The 22,165-nt window shown below is 38.7% G+C and overlaps 1 protein-coding gene across 2 annotated transcripts in view; it reads left to right on the top strand.

Annotated features, from left to right (window-relative positions):
- Window positions 1-4,694: 4,694 nt before the first annotated feature.
- a1cf (APOBEC1 complementation factor) overlaps window positions 4,695-22,165 on the top strand; it is a 51,482-nt gene continuing 34,011 nt past the window's right edge. For both annotated transcript variants that reach the window (XM_008116306.3, XM_003224374.4), the window contains exons 1-3: window positions 4,695-4,791; window positions 17,559-17,702; window positions 18,603-18,737. In XM_008116306.3, coding sequence (XP_008114513.2) covers window positions 17,604-17,702; window positions 18,603-18,737 — 234 coding nt within the window. In that variant the 5' untranslated portion in view covers window positions 4,695-4,791; window positions 17,559-17,603. The remainder of the gene's footprint in view (window positions 4,792-17,558; window positions 17,703-18,602; window positions 18,738-22,165) is intronic.

The raw sequence follows: 22,165 nt of genomic DNA, 5'->3' as shown, positions 1-22,165 counted from the left end.
ACAGCTGGTAAACTGGCTGGGATTTCTGGGAGGTTTAGGCCAAAACACCTGGGGACCCACAGGTTGAGAACCACTGACCTAGAAGAATCCTCCAACTTTATTTTTGTACCCTTCCTCCATCTCCCCAAAGGGACTCGGGGTAGCTTACATATGGCACAAGGTGCCTAAAACAAACAAAATAAACACACAGTCCAATACAAAATAAAACCACTAGTATATATTACAACAATTTAACTCAGAACAGCACCCAATAGTTTTTTGGTCTAAAACTAATTATTTGCTTGTGCTCCCTTTATTTTATTAGTTTTATACGTATTTATTTATGCAATGCTTTTGACACAAAATAAAAATAAACTTGCTTATTGACACTAATGATCATGAAAATCAAGGGACTGGATACAGTTTAGTATTTCCTTTGGCTCATTTGAAGCTAGTTCATAAGATCGGCTATTGCATTCTCCTTCCTTTCTTCCATCCATCCATAAATATAGTTGTTTCCTATTGAAATCAGTAAGTAAACAATTTGGGGTCAAGACATCTGAAATACCATCTCTTTTTGTACATGCCTTGCTTCAAATTTAAGATCTTCAATGCAATTAACTGGAGATCACAAAAAACCAAACTCTTCCTGTAGCAACACCTCAGTTATAAAACTCTCTCCAGAGAGATGCCAACTTGCATCCAGCCATGCTGAGCTCGATGAGGATGGATTTAAGTTATTTCATCAGCTCTATGGCTCTTAAAGTTATTTTAGTCTGTTAGTGTTGCTACTGTTCAGTTTTTATATTGTGTTTTTAATATGCATTACTTTGAAGGCCGTGGTGGGCAGGAAAGTGATTTGTAAACGAAGTATTCATTCTAGAACTGGATATTCCAACAATTATAGATGTACTGTACTTCAAACCCATCTTCCCAGCACGTTGCACCCAAACAATGCGAAAAAAACTGGATTTCTATTTGCATCTATTTTCTCATGTGACTAATGTGTGCCTTTCTAATTTTAAAAGTACAAGCAAAGTAACTTGGACCTTGTCTTATAAACTTTGAGCCTTCAAGAGGACAGCAACAGAACAGCGTAGTGTCCCACTCTGGTACATTCATGAATTAGTTGAAGTAGTTCCCATTCTACATTTTTATATTTTGATTCTAGAGGTGTTTTGTTCTCTTCTTAGTTAATAAACAGCATTTCTGTTGCAATCTACTTGCGTACTTACTGCTGACCTGAAGGCAGGTGTCCTTGGGGACTGGAAGCTGAGTGAATAATCTGCCCTAGAACCCACTAAAAGAGAATACTTCAGAGATACAGTATTAAGGCATAAAGCTGGAAACGGGTCATGAATGAAGGAAGCGGCATGGACTGGCTACACAGCAGGAGCTTTCCAACATTTCTTGAGTCTGTAGCAGCCAGATGCAGTTAACCTTCCTCTCTCACATCTGCTTTTTCCAAGGGTTTTGTGTAAGTCAGTGGTTCTCTACCTGTGGGTCCCCAGGTGTTTTGGCTTACAACTCCCAGAAATCTCAGCCAGTTTACTAGCTGTTAGGACTTCTGGGAGTTGAAGGCCAAAACATCTTGGGACTCACAGGTTGAGAACTGCTGGTGTAAGTCAATCCACAGGGCCTGGGGTCTTCCCTTTCCCCCATTACATTTCTGACAGTGGTGAAGCACCAAGTGTGTGCTGGATGTGCAACTATCCCCTTTTCCCTCTATTGACTATGTATCTGCAAATATAGCTTTTCCAAACATTGGGGGGAAATCCTAAGAATTGTAACAAGGAAAACCTCAATCTGTATTTTTTGGACTGTTTTATCTTTTTAATGATTTCTCTTTGTTTTTCTAAATACCTTTTTAAAAATCATGTTACCTGTAACTGTCTTTGATTCTCATTCCAGTTGTCTAGTTGTTTCTTGAATAATAATTATATGATGCAAATGCGCAACTTTATGGTTTGGATATGATTGTGTGTTTTGTGGCATTCTTCTTGAGCAAAGACAATCAACTTTTAAAACTGAGTTCAACATTCTCCAAAAACATCCTGAGACAATGTCTGATATTTTTCTTTTTTCTTTTTTTTAAAAAAGAGGCAGTCACTATATGGAATTTCCTACGAATACTAATTTTTTTCTGTGGCACATCATGATTGCTTTTCTCCCCCTCCCCTCATCATGCTATGCTTTGAAACAACACTAGGTTCAGCACGTTGTGAAAGATACAAAATAGTGGCATGGTTTTTTTTCTTTTTTTTAATTTAAATTTTTATTCCAATTTTCTTTTGTGCACATACATTAAAAATAATGGGAAAGGTGAAAGTTGGGAGAAGGGAGAAAAAAAAGGGGGGGACATAATTAAAATGCTATAATTTGTCCTTCCGCTTTCTATTCTTTGTGGCTTTAATTTCTTTTCATCTTCTTTCCCTTTTCATAAACTGGACTATTTCTGTAATAACAGTTCTCGGATTCTCCTTCTGCTTACTTTTCCTTTAGCTTTTTCTTCTATTCTTCATATTTTTCCCAATCTGTTCAATTTATTGTATTTCCTCTGTTTACTTTCATTAAATATGTTAGTTTATCCATATCGTATATATCATTCAGTTTCTCCAGCCATTGCTGTTTTGTTGGGATGTCTTTTTGTTTCCAGTGCTTAGCAAAGGTTATTCTTGCAGCTGTCGCTGCATAAGTAAGTATTTTGTCCTCGTTCTGATTCAATTTTATTGTATTCTCCGTCAGTCCAAGTAAATAAATTTCTGGCTTCATTGGAAATGATTTTTGTAGTATTTTCTGTGTTTCCTCATGTATTGATTTCCAGTACAATTTCATTTCTGGACACGACCACCAAATATGGAAATATGACCCTTCTTGTTTTTTGCATTTCCAACATTTATTTTCTATGTTTTTATACATGGCATGGTTTCTGATATAGTTTTTGCTCAAGCAAAATAATGGAGGAAGAGCCCTACTAATGAGAAATGGAAAAATTCAGTGATATGGTTTTTGCAGATGATATGTCCAGAGACCATGGAACAACAGACTGCTTCAAGATTGGGAAAGGAGTAAGGCAGGGCTGTATACTTTCACCCTACCTATTCAACTTGTATGCAGAACACATCATGCAACGTGCGGGGCTTGACAAATCCAAGGCTGGAGTTAAAATTGCTGGAAGAAACATTAGCAACCTTAGATATGCAGATGATAAAACTCTGATGGCTGAAAGTGAGGAGGAGCTGAGGAACCTTATCACCAAGGTGAAAGAAGAAAGTGCAAAAGCTGGGTTGCAGTTAAACATCAAGAAAACGAAGATTATGGCAACCAGATTGATTGATAATTGGCAAATAGAGGGAGAAAAGGTGGAGGCAGTGACAGACTTTATATTTCTAGGAGCAAAAATCACTGCAGATGCAGACTGAAGCCAGGAAATCAGAAGACGTCTACTTCATGGGAGGAGAGCAATGGCCAACTTCAATAAAATAATGAAGAGCAGAAACATCACACTGGCAACAAAGGTCCACATAGTTAAAGCAAAGGTATTCCCCATAGTAGCCTATGGATTCGACTGCTGGACCATAAGGAAGACTGAACGAAGGAAGATAGACGCTGTTAAACTGTAGTGTTGGAGGAAAATCCTGAGAGTGCCTTGGACTGCAAGAAGATCCAACCAGTCCATCCTCCAGGAAATAATGCCCGATTGCTCACTGGAGGGAAGAATATTAGAGGGAAAGATAAAACACTTTGGCCACATAATGAGAAGACAGGAAAGCTTGGAAAAGATCATGATGCTGGGGGAAAAGGAAGGAAAAAGGAAGAGAGGCCGACTAAGGGCTAGATGGAAGGTTGGTATCCTTGAAGGGACTGGCTTAACCTTGAAGGAACTGGGGATGGCAATGACTGACAGGAAGCTTTGGCGTGGGCTGGTGCATGAGGTCACGAAGAGTCAGAAGCGACTGAATGAATAAACAAAAACAATGTCCACAGAGTGAAGACCATAATGTGACCACGAATATATGGAAATACATTATTTTTTTTCTAGTGCACTGGTTCTCAATGTGTGGGTCCCCAAATGTTTCGTCCTTCACCTCCCAGAAGTCCTAACAGCTGGTAAACTGGCTGGGATTTTTGGGAGTTGTTAGCCAAAACATCTGGGGACTCACAGGCTGAGAACCACTGTCCTAGTGAGATCCATTCATTTCTTTCCCAAGACTGTATACTTTTGTCTATATTTCAGACTCTTGCTGAGTAATGTGGAAATATTGGTATCTGGCTAGAAATAAATAAGCAAATTGAATGCTAAAAAGAATTACATTAAAAAAACATGTAGACATCATACAGATATTCCTTGGAAAGCACTTTTAAGAATTAGAACATCCAGAAGTTCTGAAGTCAATATCTGGTGCCTTGCTCAGTTGAGTGATACGAAGAATTAGTTTGGGTTAAAATTTCGTATTTCAAACAGTATTTTCAAAGCAAATCTAGTGGACCAATTTCTAAATGATATCCTTCACACCTCATGCACATTTTATTCGGGCCCACTGTTTACTTTTGCCTTTCACATTTTGTAAACATATGTAACTTGGGCAGACAGAGAGTGAGCTGCAATGACCTAGCTATCTGGTCAAAGGGCTGCATGGTGCAGAGAGATAGGGCCAGTTAAAGTTTAACCAAGAGAACTGTAAACCAACCTGGGGTTTGCTGAACCTTTGGAGTTTGATATGATGATTAGGGAATAACCAGACTGACACGTCGCAAATTTGGCATAATCAAGGAGAACATTTCCAGGTGGTGGTCTCTGAAATTGCTCAGGTTAGTTGTTGGCAATTTTTTAAAAGATGGTACAGCATTTTAAATCTTTCCTGTTGTTTGTTATTAGCATTTGTAGAGAGGGTCTTAATCATAACTGTATCTGAAGAAGAGAGGCAATTGACATGTCAGATATCAATTTGTAGAGTCTATAAGGTTTCCTGTTTCCCTTTACTAAATATTTTTTACTGCATTGAATAAGCCTAGAGGGCTGTAAAGTATAAGAGGGAGTATTTTCAGGATAGACAGCTGCTGAGATCGATAGGGTTGTGTGACAATTTCTCAAAAGTCACCTTCTTACTGTATAACCGGTTTACATGATTGGCCTGCTATTACATTTCGTGGATAGTGTTAAACATCGAATACAGGTACTGCGCCAAGGTTATACAAACGCTTGCGAGACAAAGAGCCGTGTTTCCATTTATAAGCTGTGTCTTTCATTTATGAAGAAAAGGGAAGGAGATAAAAGAAATGCTTTTGTGCTCCTTCCCCCAATTCACTTTGGATTTGTTAAAGCACAGCTCTCCCAGGCTAATCATTACATGTGTCTAAATGTTCACTTACGAAAGAGTTACTCTCTGCAACAGATATTGTTCTTATTGTATATCTACACGCACAGATGTCGGGTTTGCAAACAAGCAGCTCCTCTTGGCTCATGCTTTGATTACCTTGACAGCATCTACCTCTGCTTAAAGGAGAGGTAGGCGACCGTCGTTGACAAAGATACAAATAAACGTATCTTCAAAGAAAAACGATGTAGAAAATGGCTTGAATTCATTTCTTTTTTTAAAGAAGTTTTTTTTAAATGATAAATTCAATGATAATTCAATTCAGTTCCATGGCTCTATTCTAAGGAATGCTAGGATTTTGTTTGTTGTGAAGCTTGGAATTCTTCACTATAGCGATCTAGTACTTGTCTGCAAAGACTTCGGAGCTCTTCCTTCTCAAATTACAATTTTGAATTTCCTGTTGGACATGTACTGGTATCAAAATATGAGAAAAGTACAGTATGGATACCTTCAGTGTATCTCATTGTGACCTATTAAATGAATGGCCACTCTTGGAGGTTTCCAGCAATTCCATTCAACTTCCCCAACCCCAGAAAAAGAGCCGTCCAAGGATTCTGGATAGTACAATCCTGTAAAAGTTGCCTTTGGGAATAATAATAATAATAATCATCATCATCATCATCTTTATTTCTGTTCTGCCCTATCTCCCCAAAGGGACTCAGGGCAGATTCCAATAAACAATGGAATAAACATTCAATGCGTTCAAAAAACAGATAAATATTGGCATAAAATCCCAAGAAGATCCTACATAGAATGTGTATAATTGGTTCAAAAATAGGAAATGCAATCTTGAATAAATCAAGGGCTTTGGCCCCCAAATGAAAATTCTTCCTCTTCATATAAATGTTTCCTTCAATCTGCAACTTTCTGACATTGTGGAGAATGAGTCATCAGAAATCATTCACACTTCGACCTTTTATCTTCTTCATATTCAGCTTCCCTAGGTAATTTTGCCTATCCACCCCCTTTTTGGAAGCTTTTGGTAAAATGTATTTCTAAATCCTTAGCTGAGGTTACTACAATGCTAGAAATTTTGGGGACTGAAGGAAAAATTCTTATTTTATGGACAATGCCCTCATTTTGCCTTCTCCGTAGCTGTACCCCTCTCAACTAATTCTGCGTTAAGCATAATAATGAAATTACCTCATTAGAACATTTAAGGATAAGAGGAGCCCCTTCCACACAGCTGAATAAAATCCCACATTATCTGCTTTGAACTGGAATATATGGCAATGTGGACTCAGTTAACCCAGTTCAAAGCGGATATTGTGGGATTTTCTGCCTTAATATTCTGGGATATAGGACTGTGGGGAAGGGCCCTAGGTGATAGCAATTGTTATTCTTGCAACAGTAGAATGGGAGGTCAAAAGAATGCATTGGTTTGTATTGGGAAAATGGTATAATGGTGATAATTGTAGTATACCATAAACTGTTAAACTCCTGTGTCCATTCTGCTAATTAAGTTTTGTTGCTGGCTTGATTTATGGGGATATTTTCTCAGGGTCACCTTTGAAGGATAAGGCTTATTGTACCTTTGTGGCAAGGACTGAAAGAAAAATTATTATTATTATTATTATTATTATTATTATTATTATTATTATTACCCCATTTTCTCTCTCTACAAGAGACTCAAAGCGGCTACAAAAAAGACTCAAAGAGGGCTTTCATGCATCTCATGCAAAACAATTGCAAGCAGCTATGAAAGTGTATATCATCATACACATGAAAACAATCTTAAGAAAATGTAGGAGACTAATAATAATGATAATAATAATAATAATAATAATAATAATGTCTGTGTGAATAGCTAGAGAGAAAGTTGATTTATTTTTATGTGAATTGCCACAGTTTGTAACTACATGTTTGCAGTTTGTAACTACAACACTCCCCTCAAAACACATTAATATTACATATTATATTAACAATTCATTTAATTTTGTATTTTATTTCAAATATTTTAGCCACTTTGGGCACAGAAAACTCTGTGCGGTTCATGGAATAAAAACATTAGAACTAATAAGAGCCCTGTGTCAATAATAAAACCGCCATCTGAGAAAGACGAGAAATGAATAGAAAGAACCTTAAACGTATAATAATCAGAAATCCTGTTAACCCACCTCCACCCACTATGAACTACATTTTTCACAACTCAAAAGAATATATGTCATTGTCTACTTACTTTTAAATATGGATTTCCTCCTAATTATTGAAAAATAATGTTCAAAAAATCTCTGATCAACATAATGGACGATCAGTAAAAAGCAAGTGAGCCATGAGAACAAGATTCCCCAGGAATCTCTTTGCAGCTAGTAAAATATCATTTTAAAAAATTGTTTTTATAACACCTTTCCCAATCCTGGGATTCAAGATAGTTTATAGATATTTAAAAATAGATGCAGATTAAAACTCACATCACTAAAGACATTCAAGAGTGAATGTATAATTGAAAGCAATTTAAGAACATGGCCATTAAAATGTAAAAAATACAGACAACAAAGCACTTACCCTTTTCCCATAACCAGTCAATTCCTAAAGGGCCATCTAAACAAAAACAAAAAATCTAGCCTCTCTAGGAGTGCATCTATATTGTAAAATTAATGCAGTTTGACACCACTTTAATTGCCTTGGCTCAGTGCCATGGAATCATGGAAGTAGTTTGGTGCACTCTTTGTCAGACAAAGCTAAAGACCTTGTAAAATTACAACTTCCATGAGCTCATAGGCTCATAGGAATGAGACATGCTGGTTAAAGTGGTATCAAACTGCATTATTTCTACAGTGTAGCTTTACTATTATTATTATTTACCATATTTATATCTCGCCGTTCTCAGCCCTGGAGGGGACTCAAGGCAGCCTTACAACAGGCAGCAATTTTATGCCACACACACATATATCAAATAAACAATTACAATTAAACCAATAATTAAAATCACACCATCCAAAACATAATCCAGGACCGTTCCATTTGTCAATCACACCGTTCCATAGTTAGATATTGCACTACTCCAATTACTTGTCAAAAGCCTGGGCCTAAAGCCATATCTTGAGGTTTTTTCCTGAAGGTCAGGAGAGAGATGCGCCACATGAAAGGAATTCTAGAATATGGGAAAAAATGAGAAGGCCTTCTCCTGTTTTGCTATCAGACATACCTATCAGGATGTTGTTATGGAGAAAAGGTCTCCTCTGAAGATCCAGAAACCTGGGTACGTTCATGTGAAAAAATATGATCCTCTAGATAAACTAGACCCAAGCCATGTAAGGATCTTTTGGTTGTAACTAGTACCGTCAAATGTGCCTGGAAACAAACAGAGAATCCATGGAGCTGTTGTAAGAAAGGAATGATGTGATGTCTAGACGTAATTAAATATTTTTAAAGGTGGTGCAGTGGAACAGATGCAAGAGAGTAGGCAAAGGCCATGATCCAATTTCATAGAATTGTAAGTACAGTGAACTCTTGGTATCGACTGAAGTTTGTTCAAGAAACCCCCATGGATATGAAAATGTGTGGAATCTCAAGTCTCATAATATAGAATTGTGTTGCAAATTATGTATTATATAAAACAGCCAAATCAAGGTTTCCCTTTAGGAATACTGTTTGGATTGTTTTTCAAGCCATAGATTATTGTGTATGCAGAATCCGTGGATACGGAGATCTGATTGTATATACTGAAGCGTGCGAACCTCTGGTATATACTTTCTAAGAATAAAGAAAACAGTCCAGTGGAACAAATGAGAGAGCATAGGCAAAGTCCATGATCAGGAGGTATAGTCCTGGGCCTCATCCACACAGCTGTATAAAATTCCACATTATCTGGTTTGAACTGGAATAATATGTCAGATAACCCATTTCAATGTAGATGTTGTGGGATTTTTTTTTGCCTTGATATTCTGGGTTATATGGCTGTATGTAATGGCCCCTAGACTTAATCTGGGAAAAATTCAAGGGATAAGTAATATCTCTTTAAAACAAAACAAGATTACTGATACGTATCGTGTAGATAATTTAAGAATGGGAAAAAGTTTACTTATTGTGAACTTGACTATATGAAGCATTCAAAAATTGTAGGTTCAGGCATTTTTGTCCCACATTTGGTTTATTTAAGGATGCAAGTTGTATATGGAGTTTTTCCCCCGTTCCCCTTGTTTCCAAATATATATATTTTTATCATACAATATGGCTTTTCTGCAAATGTCCCTGGCAAATCACTGTTTTCAAGTGAGTGAGTCTATTGATCTGTAGAAGACAAACACCGCTTTTCTTATCTTATTCATGGAAACAGTAACTACGCTTCCAGGGAGCATTGCTAACAAGCAACCTCCAGAAGCAAAAGCACAGCTGGAGGGAGAGGTAACACACTAGAAACCTATGTTTCCATCAGATTAAGAAATTCCACGATCTCTATCTTTGCAATGTGCATTGATCTTTGAACAGCAAAGACAAATGTGTCTACAGCTGAAAACAGATGGGGAAAGCAAGAGACAAGCATAGTAGTGAGCGAGACAAATTCAAACACATCATTAAAGTTACTGAGAAACAACCACTGAAATCCAGGTACAGCTTTGAAGCCCAGCTTGTCATTTTGTCATTGCTGATATTATTATTCAGACATGGTGATGCAGACCAAAAGAAGGTTCGCACAAAATAAATGAATCCTGAGATAAGAATAATATCTTTCACATGGCTGAATAAAATCCCACATTATCTGCTTCGAACTGGAATATATGGCAGTGTGGACTCAGATAACCCAGTTCAAAGCAGATATTGTGGGATTTTCTGACTTGATATTCTGGGTTATACAGTTGTGTGGAAGGGCTGTAAGTGTTACAAAGAGTAAATGGAACAGGTGTGAGGAAGAAATGTTTATTTGTTCATAAGCAAGACCTGATAGGGTCCAGGGAAAGAGTAAAGGTTCCCAAGACTACTGAATAGGGTTGTGATATTGCTGTAATGTAGTGATCATAGTACATTCCCCATATCTATGTGGGGATGTGTTCCAAACTTGCTAAAGAAACAGGAAACTGTGGGAAGTAGCAAACCTCTCACCTCTGCAGGAGTCTACTGGATATCATGCAGCTGTGGACAAGTCTACATAGGGACCACCAAACCTAGCACCCAGACATGAATCAAGGAACATTAAAGGCACTGCAGCCCAATTCAATGTCATACATCAAGGGAACCATTGACCACATAGGAAAGCTGATGAAGAAACACAACACAATCTCCAGACCCATGAAGAAAATCCAACAATGCTACATTCAGCAAAGGACAAGAGGGATCCTCTTACTTATGTAGGAGTCTACCATATACCATGCAGCTGTGGACAAGTCACCAAATGCAGCATTGCCCAAACATTATTTAAGGAACATGAAAGGCCCTGCAGACTAACTCAACCAGAGAAGTCAGCCATAGCAGAGCACTCGATGAACCAACATGGACACAGAATATTATTTGAGAACACAGAAATATTAGAACACTCTCATGTCAGACTACACAGAGAAGCCATTGAAATCCACAAGCATGTGGACAATTTCAACAGAAAGGAGGAAACTATAAAAATGAACGAAATCTGGCTACCAGTATTTAAAAAACTCCAAAATTAGAACAGTAAATAAAGAGCAAGACTCAAAAAGCAGGGGAATTCCAGACAATAATCAATTAGGGCCAGCCAACACCTCCCAACAAAGATTTTCCCCAGGCAGCTATAAGCCAGGCCTTGAAACTGTGGGTCATTAAAATGCTAATCAAGGTGGCAAACTGCAACATTCATGCGTGCCTCAAGCAAACAAGAGTTCTTTCCCCCACCCTGGATATTCCACAGATACATAAACCTCACTTACTTAGTCTCCAACAGACCCCTCAACCTCTGAGGGTGACTGCCATAGATGTGAGCGAAACGTCAGGAGAGAATGCTTCTGGAACATGGCCATACAGCCCGGAAAATTCACAACAACCTAGTGATTCCAGCCATTAAATCCTTTGACAACACATAGTAACAAACGCTATTGAAATGAATGGCTTTTGCCAGAGTAACTTTTTTTTTCGTGTCAGGAACGACTTGAAACTGCAAGTCGCTTTTGGAGTGAGTAATACTGAAGGAGCTAGAAAATTCCTAGCGAGAACATATTTTGTTGAATCTGGGTAGGTGAAACCTTGGCTATCTGCCCTGCAGGCATGGGGGTAGTACTGTAATTAATTATTTTAAAAAATAAAACGGTAAATGCAGAATTAATTACATGCTTTTAGAAAAATATTGCATGCTTTATTCACTCAGCTGGGTAGAATTCTTTTAAGTTGGATATGTTGTGATTTCAAGCCTCCTCAAGATTTCATTTGGTTCCAAATATCAATAATATTAATTACTGTTACTAAATCAGTTTTATTAGTGTTAAGTGATACAAAATAGGGAAGCTTTCTAGCTTTTTTGTTACGATCTCATCACATTGGGCTCAAATTGGTGACATGTGCCGATTTTTCACCCAGGTCACCCATGGAGCCAGCCAGCTCCCATCACAGGATGCTGTGCTGGCTCTGTGGGTGAAGCAGGGTGGAGCCAGTGCATGCTGCCAGCAGGGCGACATGGGAGAGTTTCCGTGTTGCCATACAGTCTATGGGGGACGCCACATGCCCAATGCATGCTCACACTCCCCCCCATGTGATTACCCTCCCTTAGATCCGGGCAATGTGGGTTGTGGGGCACTGGATTCCCCACACCCCATGGTGAAGTAGAGCACCACCGCCACAGGCTGCTGGAGGTATGAGGAGGTGGTTAATGGAGTCCAGCAACCTCTCACAGTCAATGGGAGAACAGAGCCCCCAAACAAATAATTCTACCCATCTGACCATGCAGTTCCTTGTGGCAAGCTAAACAAGATTCTTGGGCTAAGGCGTGACTCTGTAGGTTGAGGCTGTTGGAAGATGGAAGGGCATAAAGAAAAAATGTGTAAGTGAGGCCCTTCTTAACATGTGAAAGTTGACTCCCTCACTCCATTTCCATCCTTGAACTACCAAGCTAAAACAATTTATCTCGCCAAATTGAGACATGCAAATGAATCATTTCTTGTCTGGTTGTTAACATGGATAACCTCATTACACAAGGTCTTGGCTCCATCATAGGACGTTTTCTACATGGAGCCAGGACAGAGTCTGACAGAGCCCATCACATGATGCAGAGCTACTTCCAGTGGGGCTCCATCCTGGTTCTGTGCTGAAAGCATCCTATGACAGAGCTTTCCCGTGTTCTCATAGGGAAAGTGTGGGTGGAAGCCAGATGGCGATACTTCCCCCCATGGGATAGGGAAGGAGGCGATGCGGGCTATGTGGGGTGATGGGTTCCCAGCTGCCCACTGGATTTGCCCCACAGCCCAATGAATACCCCCACTGGTCCCTGGTTTGAGGACTTCAATGTGATGAGGTCCTTAAACCCATCTACCTGTTGACAGAGACCATATTCACTACAGAAACTGGTCTTTTTCATGAAATAGTATGTACCCCAGAGCTCTTTAGTAGCCAAGGGAAGGCAGGGTGCAGCTAGGGATCATCCAAGTGTGGTCCCATAGGTGGGAGCAGAGGGAAGACATCCCATTGCTTTTTCATCTAAACCATAACAAAGCAAAAGAAATATGCTGAATATTAAGGAGCATATTTTCAATTGTTTGCGTGGGGAATGTTTTCTTTTTCATTTGGTAAGAGTGTAAATGAAAACCCAAAAGACCAGAAAAGTGCTTGATTTAGACCAGGAAGGCACAGGCAGATTGAAATGCCCATTCATGGAGTTCATTATATAAACAGCAGCCAATTACTCTGTCTAACCAGCTTCATGTCTAACCGGCTTCATGTGATTATTGTGAAGATAGCATTAGGAGAAAGTATAGCTTGAATTCCTTGGAGAAAAGACAGGCTAAAAATGTGTGGAAGAAAGAATACAATGAACCCTTGGTATTTGCTAGGGTTTGGTTCCAGGACCCTCTGTGGATACCAACATCTATGAATTGTCAAGCTCCATTATATGGAAGTAATAAAATAGTGTCCCTTACATAAAATGGCAAAATCACAGTTTGTTTGTTGGATTTAACTACATAGTGTGTGTGTGTGTGTGTATATATATACATATGCATATATACATATACCTATACACACACACACACACACATATTCAAGCCATGGATGGTTGAATTTGTGGATAAAAATAACTGACTATATCTAGATATCGAGGGTTTGAGAATCTCATTTTCTGAAACATCTGATTCATGGACCATTCGTGACCGAATAATATCTCATGCAGAAACATAGAATGTGAGTTAATTTGTTGGAAGCTCATTCTTATTTTCATATTCTCTCCGAGGAAATGTGCATTTTTCACATGCTGAGAGCAATGTTCATCTCCTTTTCAGTTTAGGAAAAAGTATACTTCCACTAAAATTTTTTTGAGAGCGTTGCTTCAGAAGATGAAAGGGTCTCAAAGGGGCTTCTTTCTTTGATCCAAAATATGCTATATTTGCAAAGCAATTTAGATTCATTTGTGTGTATTGTCTGCCTTCCATTGATGATTACAGCTCAGAGATCTATTTCCGCAAGACTGAATTGACTGTATGCCTAGACAGAGACAGTTTCCACTCTATTGGGATTTGGTTTTGTTGCTTTTTTGCATGAAATGATTGTGCACACATCAAAATTATATTAAAAAGGTAGAAGATAAAAAATGACTAAAAAATCAATACTGAAGGCAGACCCTTTGAAATAGCTTTCAAAAGGGAGAGAAAAGACACTCTAATTTTAACTGGCCAATGGGATTCCTTTCTTATTGTAAACTCTGCAGAGTCAGTTCAAATTAATTAGAGTACTAGGAAATAATATCTTTCAAGCGATCTGATAGTGGTAATATTCATCCTGTGAAAATGCTGCAGACAGCATTGGCTCCCATGGCTTAACAGATACTGACTTACAAAAGTAAGATAAATATGGAATAATAGAATTTCTGAAAATATTGAAAGCAAACAAGAATGAAAATTCCAGCAGTGCTGCAACGTACAGTCAGTCTGTCAGAATAGAATGGGGACAGCTATGATCCCCTGGGTGCAAAAAATCCTTGGTCCACTGATATGCTCCCAGAAATGGTGAGCAAGTCCATGACTATGGAGCCGGTGTCGTCAATTGCCTTTCCATCAGTGTCAGTAGTAGACAAAATAAAATGAAAAGCCAAAAAAATCCCCATTAACTTACCAATTGCTTTGACCGTAATAATAATAAACTTTTATTTATATACCACTCCATCTCCTTAAAAGGACTCAGGGCGGTTTCCAGCATGTACAAAACAGTCCGTTGTCAAAACAACATACAACGGCATGAGCAAACAAACATAATAAAAACAATATCATAAAACATCAGTAAAAACAGTTCAGTCTAAAATGAACACAGTTACAATACCAATCAACATGAAGGAGTCCAATACATACATGGTCCAATACATACATTCATCCAACACATACATGGTCTGCCACCATACCAACCATTAGGAGACCTGGTTTTATCTGAAGCTAAGCAGCATCAGGCTCTAAGCCTTGTCGCACGACACAATTACACTATGTAACACAATTTGAAAAAAAAATGCTCCTGGTTTGAAAGTGTTGTTTCTTGTTTAATTGTGTGGTACTTACTTTGCAAGTAGTTGTTATACTCTGCAAACTTTGTTTTTGTGGCTGCCACAAACTATGTTGAGACTCTATGAGAGATTCATTGAAAAACTATAGCAAAATGTGCTGCAGGATGTCCTGTAAAAACAAAGTTTTTGCAGTTTAATAAACGTTCCCCTTGTTTTTATGATAGAACCAATTAGGAAATGACATTTATAACCCAGGAACAAAAATCATGTTACTTAGTGCCATCACACTATGATTCCACTTTAACTGCCAGGGTAACCACCTATGGAATCCTGGTGTTTGTAGTTTGGATTGTCACTAGAGTTCTCCAGCAGAGAATCCCAAGCATCTCTTCCTTATTTGCAAATCTTGGGATTCTACAACATGTTGCCATGGCAGTTAAAATGGAATCATGGGGTTATAATACTGTAGTATAGAAGGATCCATGTTAGAAAAGGAAATACCAGAGCTCTCTGGGCAAGTCTAGAAAGGAATTTTGCCTGAAATCCTGAATAACTGCTGCCAATCAGTTAGATGAAGTCATTAAGAGACAACTTCCTATGTTTCTGTTTTTTGAGGCAGCACAAACTTGGGAGGTTTAGGAAGTGGTGGATATTTCCTATAGCCACCATACTGTGTTAGCACTAGATAAGAAGGAATGAAAAAAAAATTGACACTCAAGTAACAAAACGAGATCTGCCTACTAGGGCAGCCATGTGAAGTCTGAGAGATGAATTTCCTATTCTGTATATGGAAAGGAACACATGAGTGAATGAAGCTAAATTATTCCTTCCTCTCTACCTTTTCTCCCAATGTACTCTGTGGAATCAAACTTCTGATATCAGAATTGGACATGTCAGTGGAGCCTTGAAACCACTCTAGGTTATAGACTAAACTTCAAAAGAGCTATCAAAAGCTATCAAAAACCTGGAACTATCACTGGATTGTCCTAACTCACCTAATTTCACCTTCAGCAAAGAGTAGTAGTATAGAATCATGCAAAGGAAATATGCAAAGTTGTATTATTCATGTATTTATTTATGACACCTATCTATTAAAAAAATCACTGTCTTTAATGCAAAACATTACCATCTCTGTATCCCTCATCCGAAATGCTTGGAACCAGAAGTCTTTGGGATTTTATTTTAGTTTTTGGATTTTGGAATGCTTGTATTTGCATATATGTATATAATGAGATATCTTGGAGATGGCGTCTGGTGAATGTTGACCATACAATCACATTAGAGGAGTTACCACCTCTTCACATGGCCCTTTTGGGCCATGCCATTGTGACACTAAAGGGAAGCCATGCAGGGCAGCTCTTGGCACCCTGTGCAGCCTCCGTCCTCCCCTCATCACACAGTGGAGATAGTACAGGGTGCATTAGCACAATTTCCTTCCCCCCATCAGATGGTAGAAAGGGTGGCAATACGCCTTGCTCCGCCACCCTTTCTGCCATCACATGGCAAAAGAAGAGGAAAGTGTGGGTAGATCTGACAGTAACACTTTCCTCCCTCCACTTTGGGAGGAACGTGTGCAAGGCCTGCCATGTGTCGTGAGATGGCATACGGCAGATGGTCCAAGCCTGGCATAAAAGCGACAAAACAGGGCAAAAATGCCCAGTGTAAAGAAATCCATAGATATTCCTAAAGGGAATACACTATGTAACAACATTAGAAATATTTACTGTTCATGGTTTGAACAAGTTATTCCTGTTTAATTTGTGGTTCTTACTTTGAAAGTACCGGTAGTTGTTATAGTCCAGATACTTCCTTTTTGTGGCTGCCACAAACTATGTTGAATTGGTTGAGACTCTATGAGAGATTCATTGAAAAACTATAGCAAAATATGCTGCAGGATGTCTTGCAAAAACAATGTTTTTGCAGTTTAATGAACTTTTTCCATGTTTTAGTGATAGAACCAATTAGGAAATGACATTTATAACTCAGGAACAAAAATTGTGTTACAAAGAGATATATTATTTGAACTCTGCAAAAGTTGAATCCCCAAATGTGAAGGGCTGAATACACTTGTTCAGAATGTTATTCCCAAAACAAAATCATCATAGTTATTGAAGATTGATTTATCATAAGTGCTATTTGTACGACTAATCTGGTATCATACATTTTTAAAGAATGATTAAAAGAAAACACACAGTTCATCTGGTTTTAGACTTTGGGCTATATTAATATAGTTGAGGACCATTATTCACACCTAGATTCTGACATTCATTTACTGAACACACACACACACACACACACACATATATATATAATCTCACCCCCAAATAAATAAAAACAGCAATGAATAGATTAGAACCCAAAATTATACCTTTCCCAGGCACAACCTTTGTATTCTTTTGGAGTATGGTTTGCTAATCATTTCTTGCTGAAGAATCCACTAGACTACTGAGATATTTGCTTGACTTCTTTGTTGATGGGTTGGGTCTTCTGGATTTATTTTCTAATTACTTTGGGTGATTCAAATACAGTATCCTCACTGATATTACAGAGCTGTCCTGGACAGAAACATTAATTTACGTAATTTATTTTAAATTTGATTGCAGTGAGCACCTCTAATTAACCTGATTTTTTGGTGATAATCACTCTCAATGGAATCAAATCAAAAATCCGGGGATGGATTGGCCGGCACACAGAAAGAAGCTGCCCTCCACACAATAAGTCAGCGCACGGGATATAAATTGTACCAGGTAGGAATTTCCCTGCCACGTGGCTACAGTTTCGGACTACACATCTGAAGGTAAAAGACGTGGCTTAGGATTTGTTTCAATTGATTTTGCAACAAACTATTCCGTGTCTAAATGATCTCCCCTACCCCTGTACAAGGAGCCTCCTACAATATGGTACAGGTCTATGGGTAATGGATATTTAACATCTTGTGAAACTGTTGTTACAAAATGCACCATCCCCAGTTATATGGACTACCCTTCCGCTATCTGGCTGATGAAAATGGTGTTCACATAGACTACCAATTCTGCAGTGGAGTATTAGGTTTGACCACTGCACATTGTGTAATAGAATCAGCTTAAGAAAATGTAACAAAAACCTCAACAAGTGTAAGGTGAATACCTTTGTGTTCATTTGTGGTTCTCATTTGTCTAGGATTGCCAGCATGGGAAAGTTGGAAGGCTCCTGGATCTATAATGGTTGTGCAGTAGAGGCCAGTGTTGTTTGTCATACAATCCAGCAGCAAACAATATTTGCTGAGATCTCTTACACAATCACTAAAGATGCAGGACCTATGACAAGCATATCCTCAGTTGATTTTTTGTTTTTGTAATTTATTTGAAATTGTCCTGATATATTTATTTCTACAGTTTTCCTTTAAATAAATCTCCTTTGTATGACTTCCCTATATATACATTTGTGTGTGTATTTTTCCATACATCTTTTCCTGTGTACGTAGAGCTTCATCTTAGCATTTTGAAAATAAAATAAGTACATCTAGTTCCAAAACGTATTCTGAAACTTCTTACCCAGCCCTACAAAATTGTGTTGGCTGTTATGAGCAGGCCAAACCAACCTCATATCATGGCAAAAGAGACATACATTTTTATGATTTTTAAATAACATTTCTTCTTTTCACTCAGGAAAATGGACAAAGAAAGTATGGAGGGCCACCACCAGGCTGGGATGGACCACCACCAGAACGAGGCTGTGAAATTTTCATTGGAAAACTACCCCGAGACCTCTTTGAAGATGAACTTATACCCTTATGTGAAAAAGTAATAATTTAAATTTTATTATGCCGTTTCATATAGTTTAATACTAATAATAATAACTTTATTCTTGTAGCCCACCATCATCTCCTCAAAGGGACTCAGGGCGGCTTAACATAAAATAAAACACAATATACTGTAAAATACAATTGAATAAAACATATAAGCATGTAAAACAACAACTTAAAACTCAGATTAAAACAGCGCTCATCCATCAATGGTGGTAGGCTGATGTAAACATGGCTAGGCTGTAAACAATAGAGCATGGGAATGAGAATAAGTACAAAGCTGTAACCATGGGATGAGAGCATGGGGTGAAGTGCAAGGCTGCATAACAATTTTGTAGATCAGCTAGGGAATAGGTGTTCTCAAAAGCTTGTTTGAACAGCCAGGTCTTCAAGTCCCTATGTTAGGAGGACAGTGTAGAGGCTTGCCTAATCTTCCTAGGGCGGGTGCTCCTAAGCTGGGGGGGCCACCACCGAGAAGGCCCTTTCCCTCGTCCCCCCAACCGTGATAGAGATGGTGATGGGACCGAGAGGAGGGTCTCCCCAGCAGATCTTAGAGCTCTCAGCCTTTTATAGAGGGGATGTGATCACGAAGACAGACAGGATCTGAACCATTTAAGGCAGTGGTTTTCAACCTGGGATCCCCAGATGTTTTTGGCCTACAACTCCCAGAAATTCCAGCCAGTTTATCAGATGTTAGGATTTAGACCAAAAACATCTGGGGATCCCAGACTGAGAACCACTGATTTAGGGCTCTGTAGGTAATAACCTGCACTTTGAATTGGGACCCGAAACTAGTAGGGGCATTGTGTGCTCCTTATAGCTAGCTCAAGTTAGTAGCCTTAGGATTGGTTTTTACATTTTATACTTTTTAAAGTAAAATCCTTTAAATTTAACAAGTCAGTTTGTCAAAACATGGACAGACTGTACAGGGTGCACACAGATGACAGCAGGCCTACAATTTGCTCAGTAGAATCAGAATGGAAGAAACATTTACGATCTATACTGTATATATTAGGACAAACATTTTTTCATGCACAGCCTTTTATGCCTGGAGCCCAGGGTCAAATCCCTGGTTGGCTAAAGGTTGCCTCTGGCAAGTTCTATCTTTTAATGTAACAGTTCTTATGAAATCTTTGCAATGCTGAAAATGATGCCCCTAGCATCCTTGAGGAGGGTGGGAGGGCTCAAATCCAGATACTTCTGCCATTGAATCAATGTAATTTGTGGGTTGCATTACCATTCAACAACAGATTCTAATAATTTGCAGATTAACAAACATGGTTCAAGTAAATCCTGGAATTGATCAGTATCCAAATGTAGGCTTGCATCATATTTTGTATTTATATCATCATAAAATGACTTATGATCTCATGAAGGTAAATTTGAAAACTTTGCAATGTGTGTATTCTCAGGAGGAGACCAAAACATATTTCTGTACCACTGTGTAACTGGAGCCAATAGTGTAGCTGTTGTGCCATGAATCCCATTACATAATGTGCAACCAGAATGCTATCAAACTCATTGAGAACTCTAGCAAGAAGTTGTTGTTCTCTACTAAATTGATTCATTAATTGGTCCATGTTTACATGGTAGCATTACAACTACGATGGAGAACATGTGGCCTGATAGCTGTTGAACTCCAGCATAGCCATTCATTATGATTATGGGAGTATAATGTTTGCAGAAACACAGGTTCCTTACACTTCCATTATGAAGTGCATATGGTATTTCTATAGGCTAAAAGAGTAGCTATGTTCATTCTGCTAATTTTATCTGTTTGCTCATTTATTCATTCTTAACTGTTTACATTTCATTTTATTGTTTTTCCCACCTTAATGCAGTGGTGCCTGTTTGTTTTCATATCAGAGAGAGAAGTGAATCTGTTCTAATTTTAGACTCAAGTGTAATAGCGCTATCCAAGGTGCTAAACCTAATACCGAAACTGAATTTAGTAGTTTGGATAGCTCATTTCCCAACATAGATTCATTATGTCATTGACACGGTAGCTGCCCCTGGGCCTTTCCATACAGCTGAATAAAATCCAACATTATCTGCTTTGAACTGTAATATATGACAGTGTGGAGTCAGATAACCCAGTTCAAAGCAGATATTGTGGGATTGTCTACATTGATATTCTGGGTTATATGGCTGTGTGGAAAAGCCCTCTGTCTCAGTGTCATCTTAATATTGACTGAACGTTGAGAATACTAACAGCCAAAGCGGTTAGTGAAATGGCAAGAGGAATGGATTTGCACCAAGCACTACGCTTGCACTGCCTCCATTTCACAGATCTTCAGTCTCTTTCCAGCTTCTTGTCACATTCATTTGCTACTTGTATTAAGTTGTTTGAATCCATGACTGGTTAACTCCATGGATCCAGAATCTGGATCCTTCAAGGAGAGGTTGATCTAACCATGTATGGAGCATTTACAGTATATAATTGTTCTGGATGTTTTGAATGACAAGTTCCCATGTTGTATCCACTCCAATATTTCACAAATGAAAACTGGGACATGTGTAGAAAAGCAACATCAGAGTTTTGCCAAGATGTCAGGGGAAAATGCCCACAAGCTAGGAAGGGTTGTATCAGTTTTCCTTTGCCCAGGCCTCCTGGAAAAGGCAAGGCTCCATCCCTCCTTTGCTCCTTTTTCTGATTTTTTAAAAATTGTGTCAGAAGCAACTTGAGAAAATACTGGTGTGAGAGAATTGGCTGTCTACAGAGATGTTGCCAGGGGACACCCAGATGGGTTACCATCCTCTGGGAGGCTTCTCTCATGCCCTCACAAACTAGAGCTGACAGATAGGAGCTCACCCCATCTTGAGGATTCAAACTGGCAACCTTCAGATTAGCAATCCAACCTTCAGGTCAGCAGTCCAGCTGGCACAAGGGACCCATTGCTCCACCTGGTTTTTCTGAGTTAATGGAGTTCAAATTATTTTTGTACTGTGAGCTCTGTTGAAAGCAACTGAAGTAAGCCAAGGAAAGCAATAGAAAGTGGGAGGAATTAAGAGAAGCTGGGTCATTTTAAAAGCAGCCAAGAAAGTGGGCCAGCAAAAGATTAATTAGGATGATGACTACTTAACTCAGACTGTTTAAGGGTACGATGCTGACCAAGACACATATCCCCTCTGGAGCACAGTATCCCCACAGTACCAGCAGCATGAGGAGAAGAAACTCATAAGGGATACTACAATGTGCAAAGAACTCCAGCATTCGATTTTGTGCTTCTAACCACAACACAATCAAAGAGAAATATGAAACTGTTCCAAAGAGAAGCCCATAGCTATCTTTCTTTTTCAACCATTTCACCACTCTTCAGGGTCCTTGAAAGTGTCACACCATATTTTTTTCCACATAACATGAACTGAGCTAAACGGGAATAATTTTTTCTTACTTTTGTTTGAGTAGTAGGCAGTGAGTGACTC

The sequence above is a fragment of the Anolis carolinensis genome, chromosome 3, assembly GCF_035594765.1.
Source record: "Anolis carolinensis isolate JA03-04 chromosome 3, rAnoCar3.1.pri, whole genome shotgun sequence".
NCBI classification, from domain to species: Eukaryota; Metazoa; Chordata; class Lepidosauria; order Squamata; family Dactyloidae; genus Anolis; species Anolis carolinensis.
Note: the sequence above shows the minus strand (reverse complement) of the source record. Positions and strands in the feature narration are given on the sequence as shown.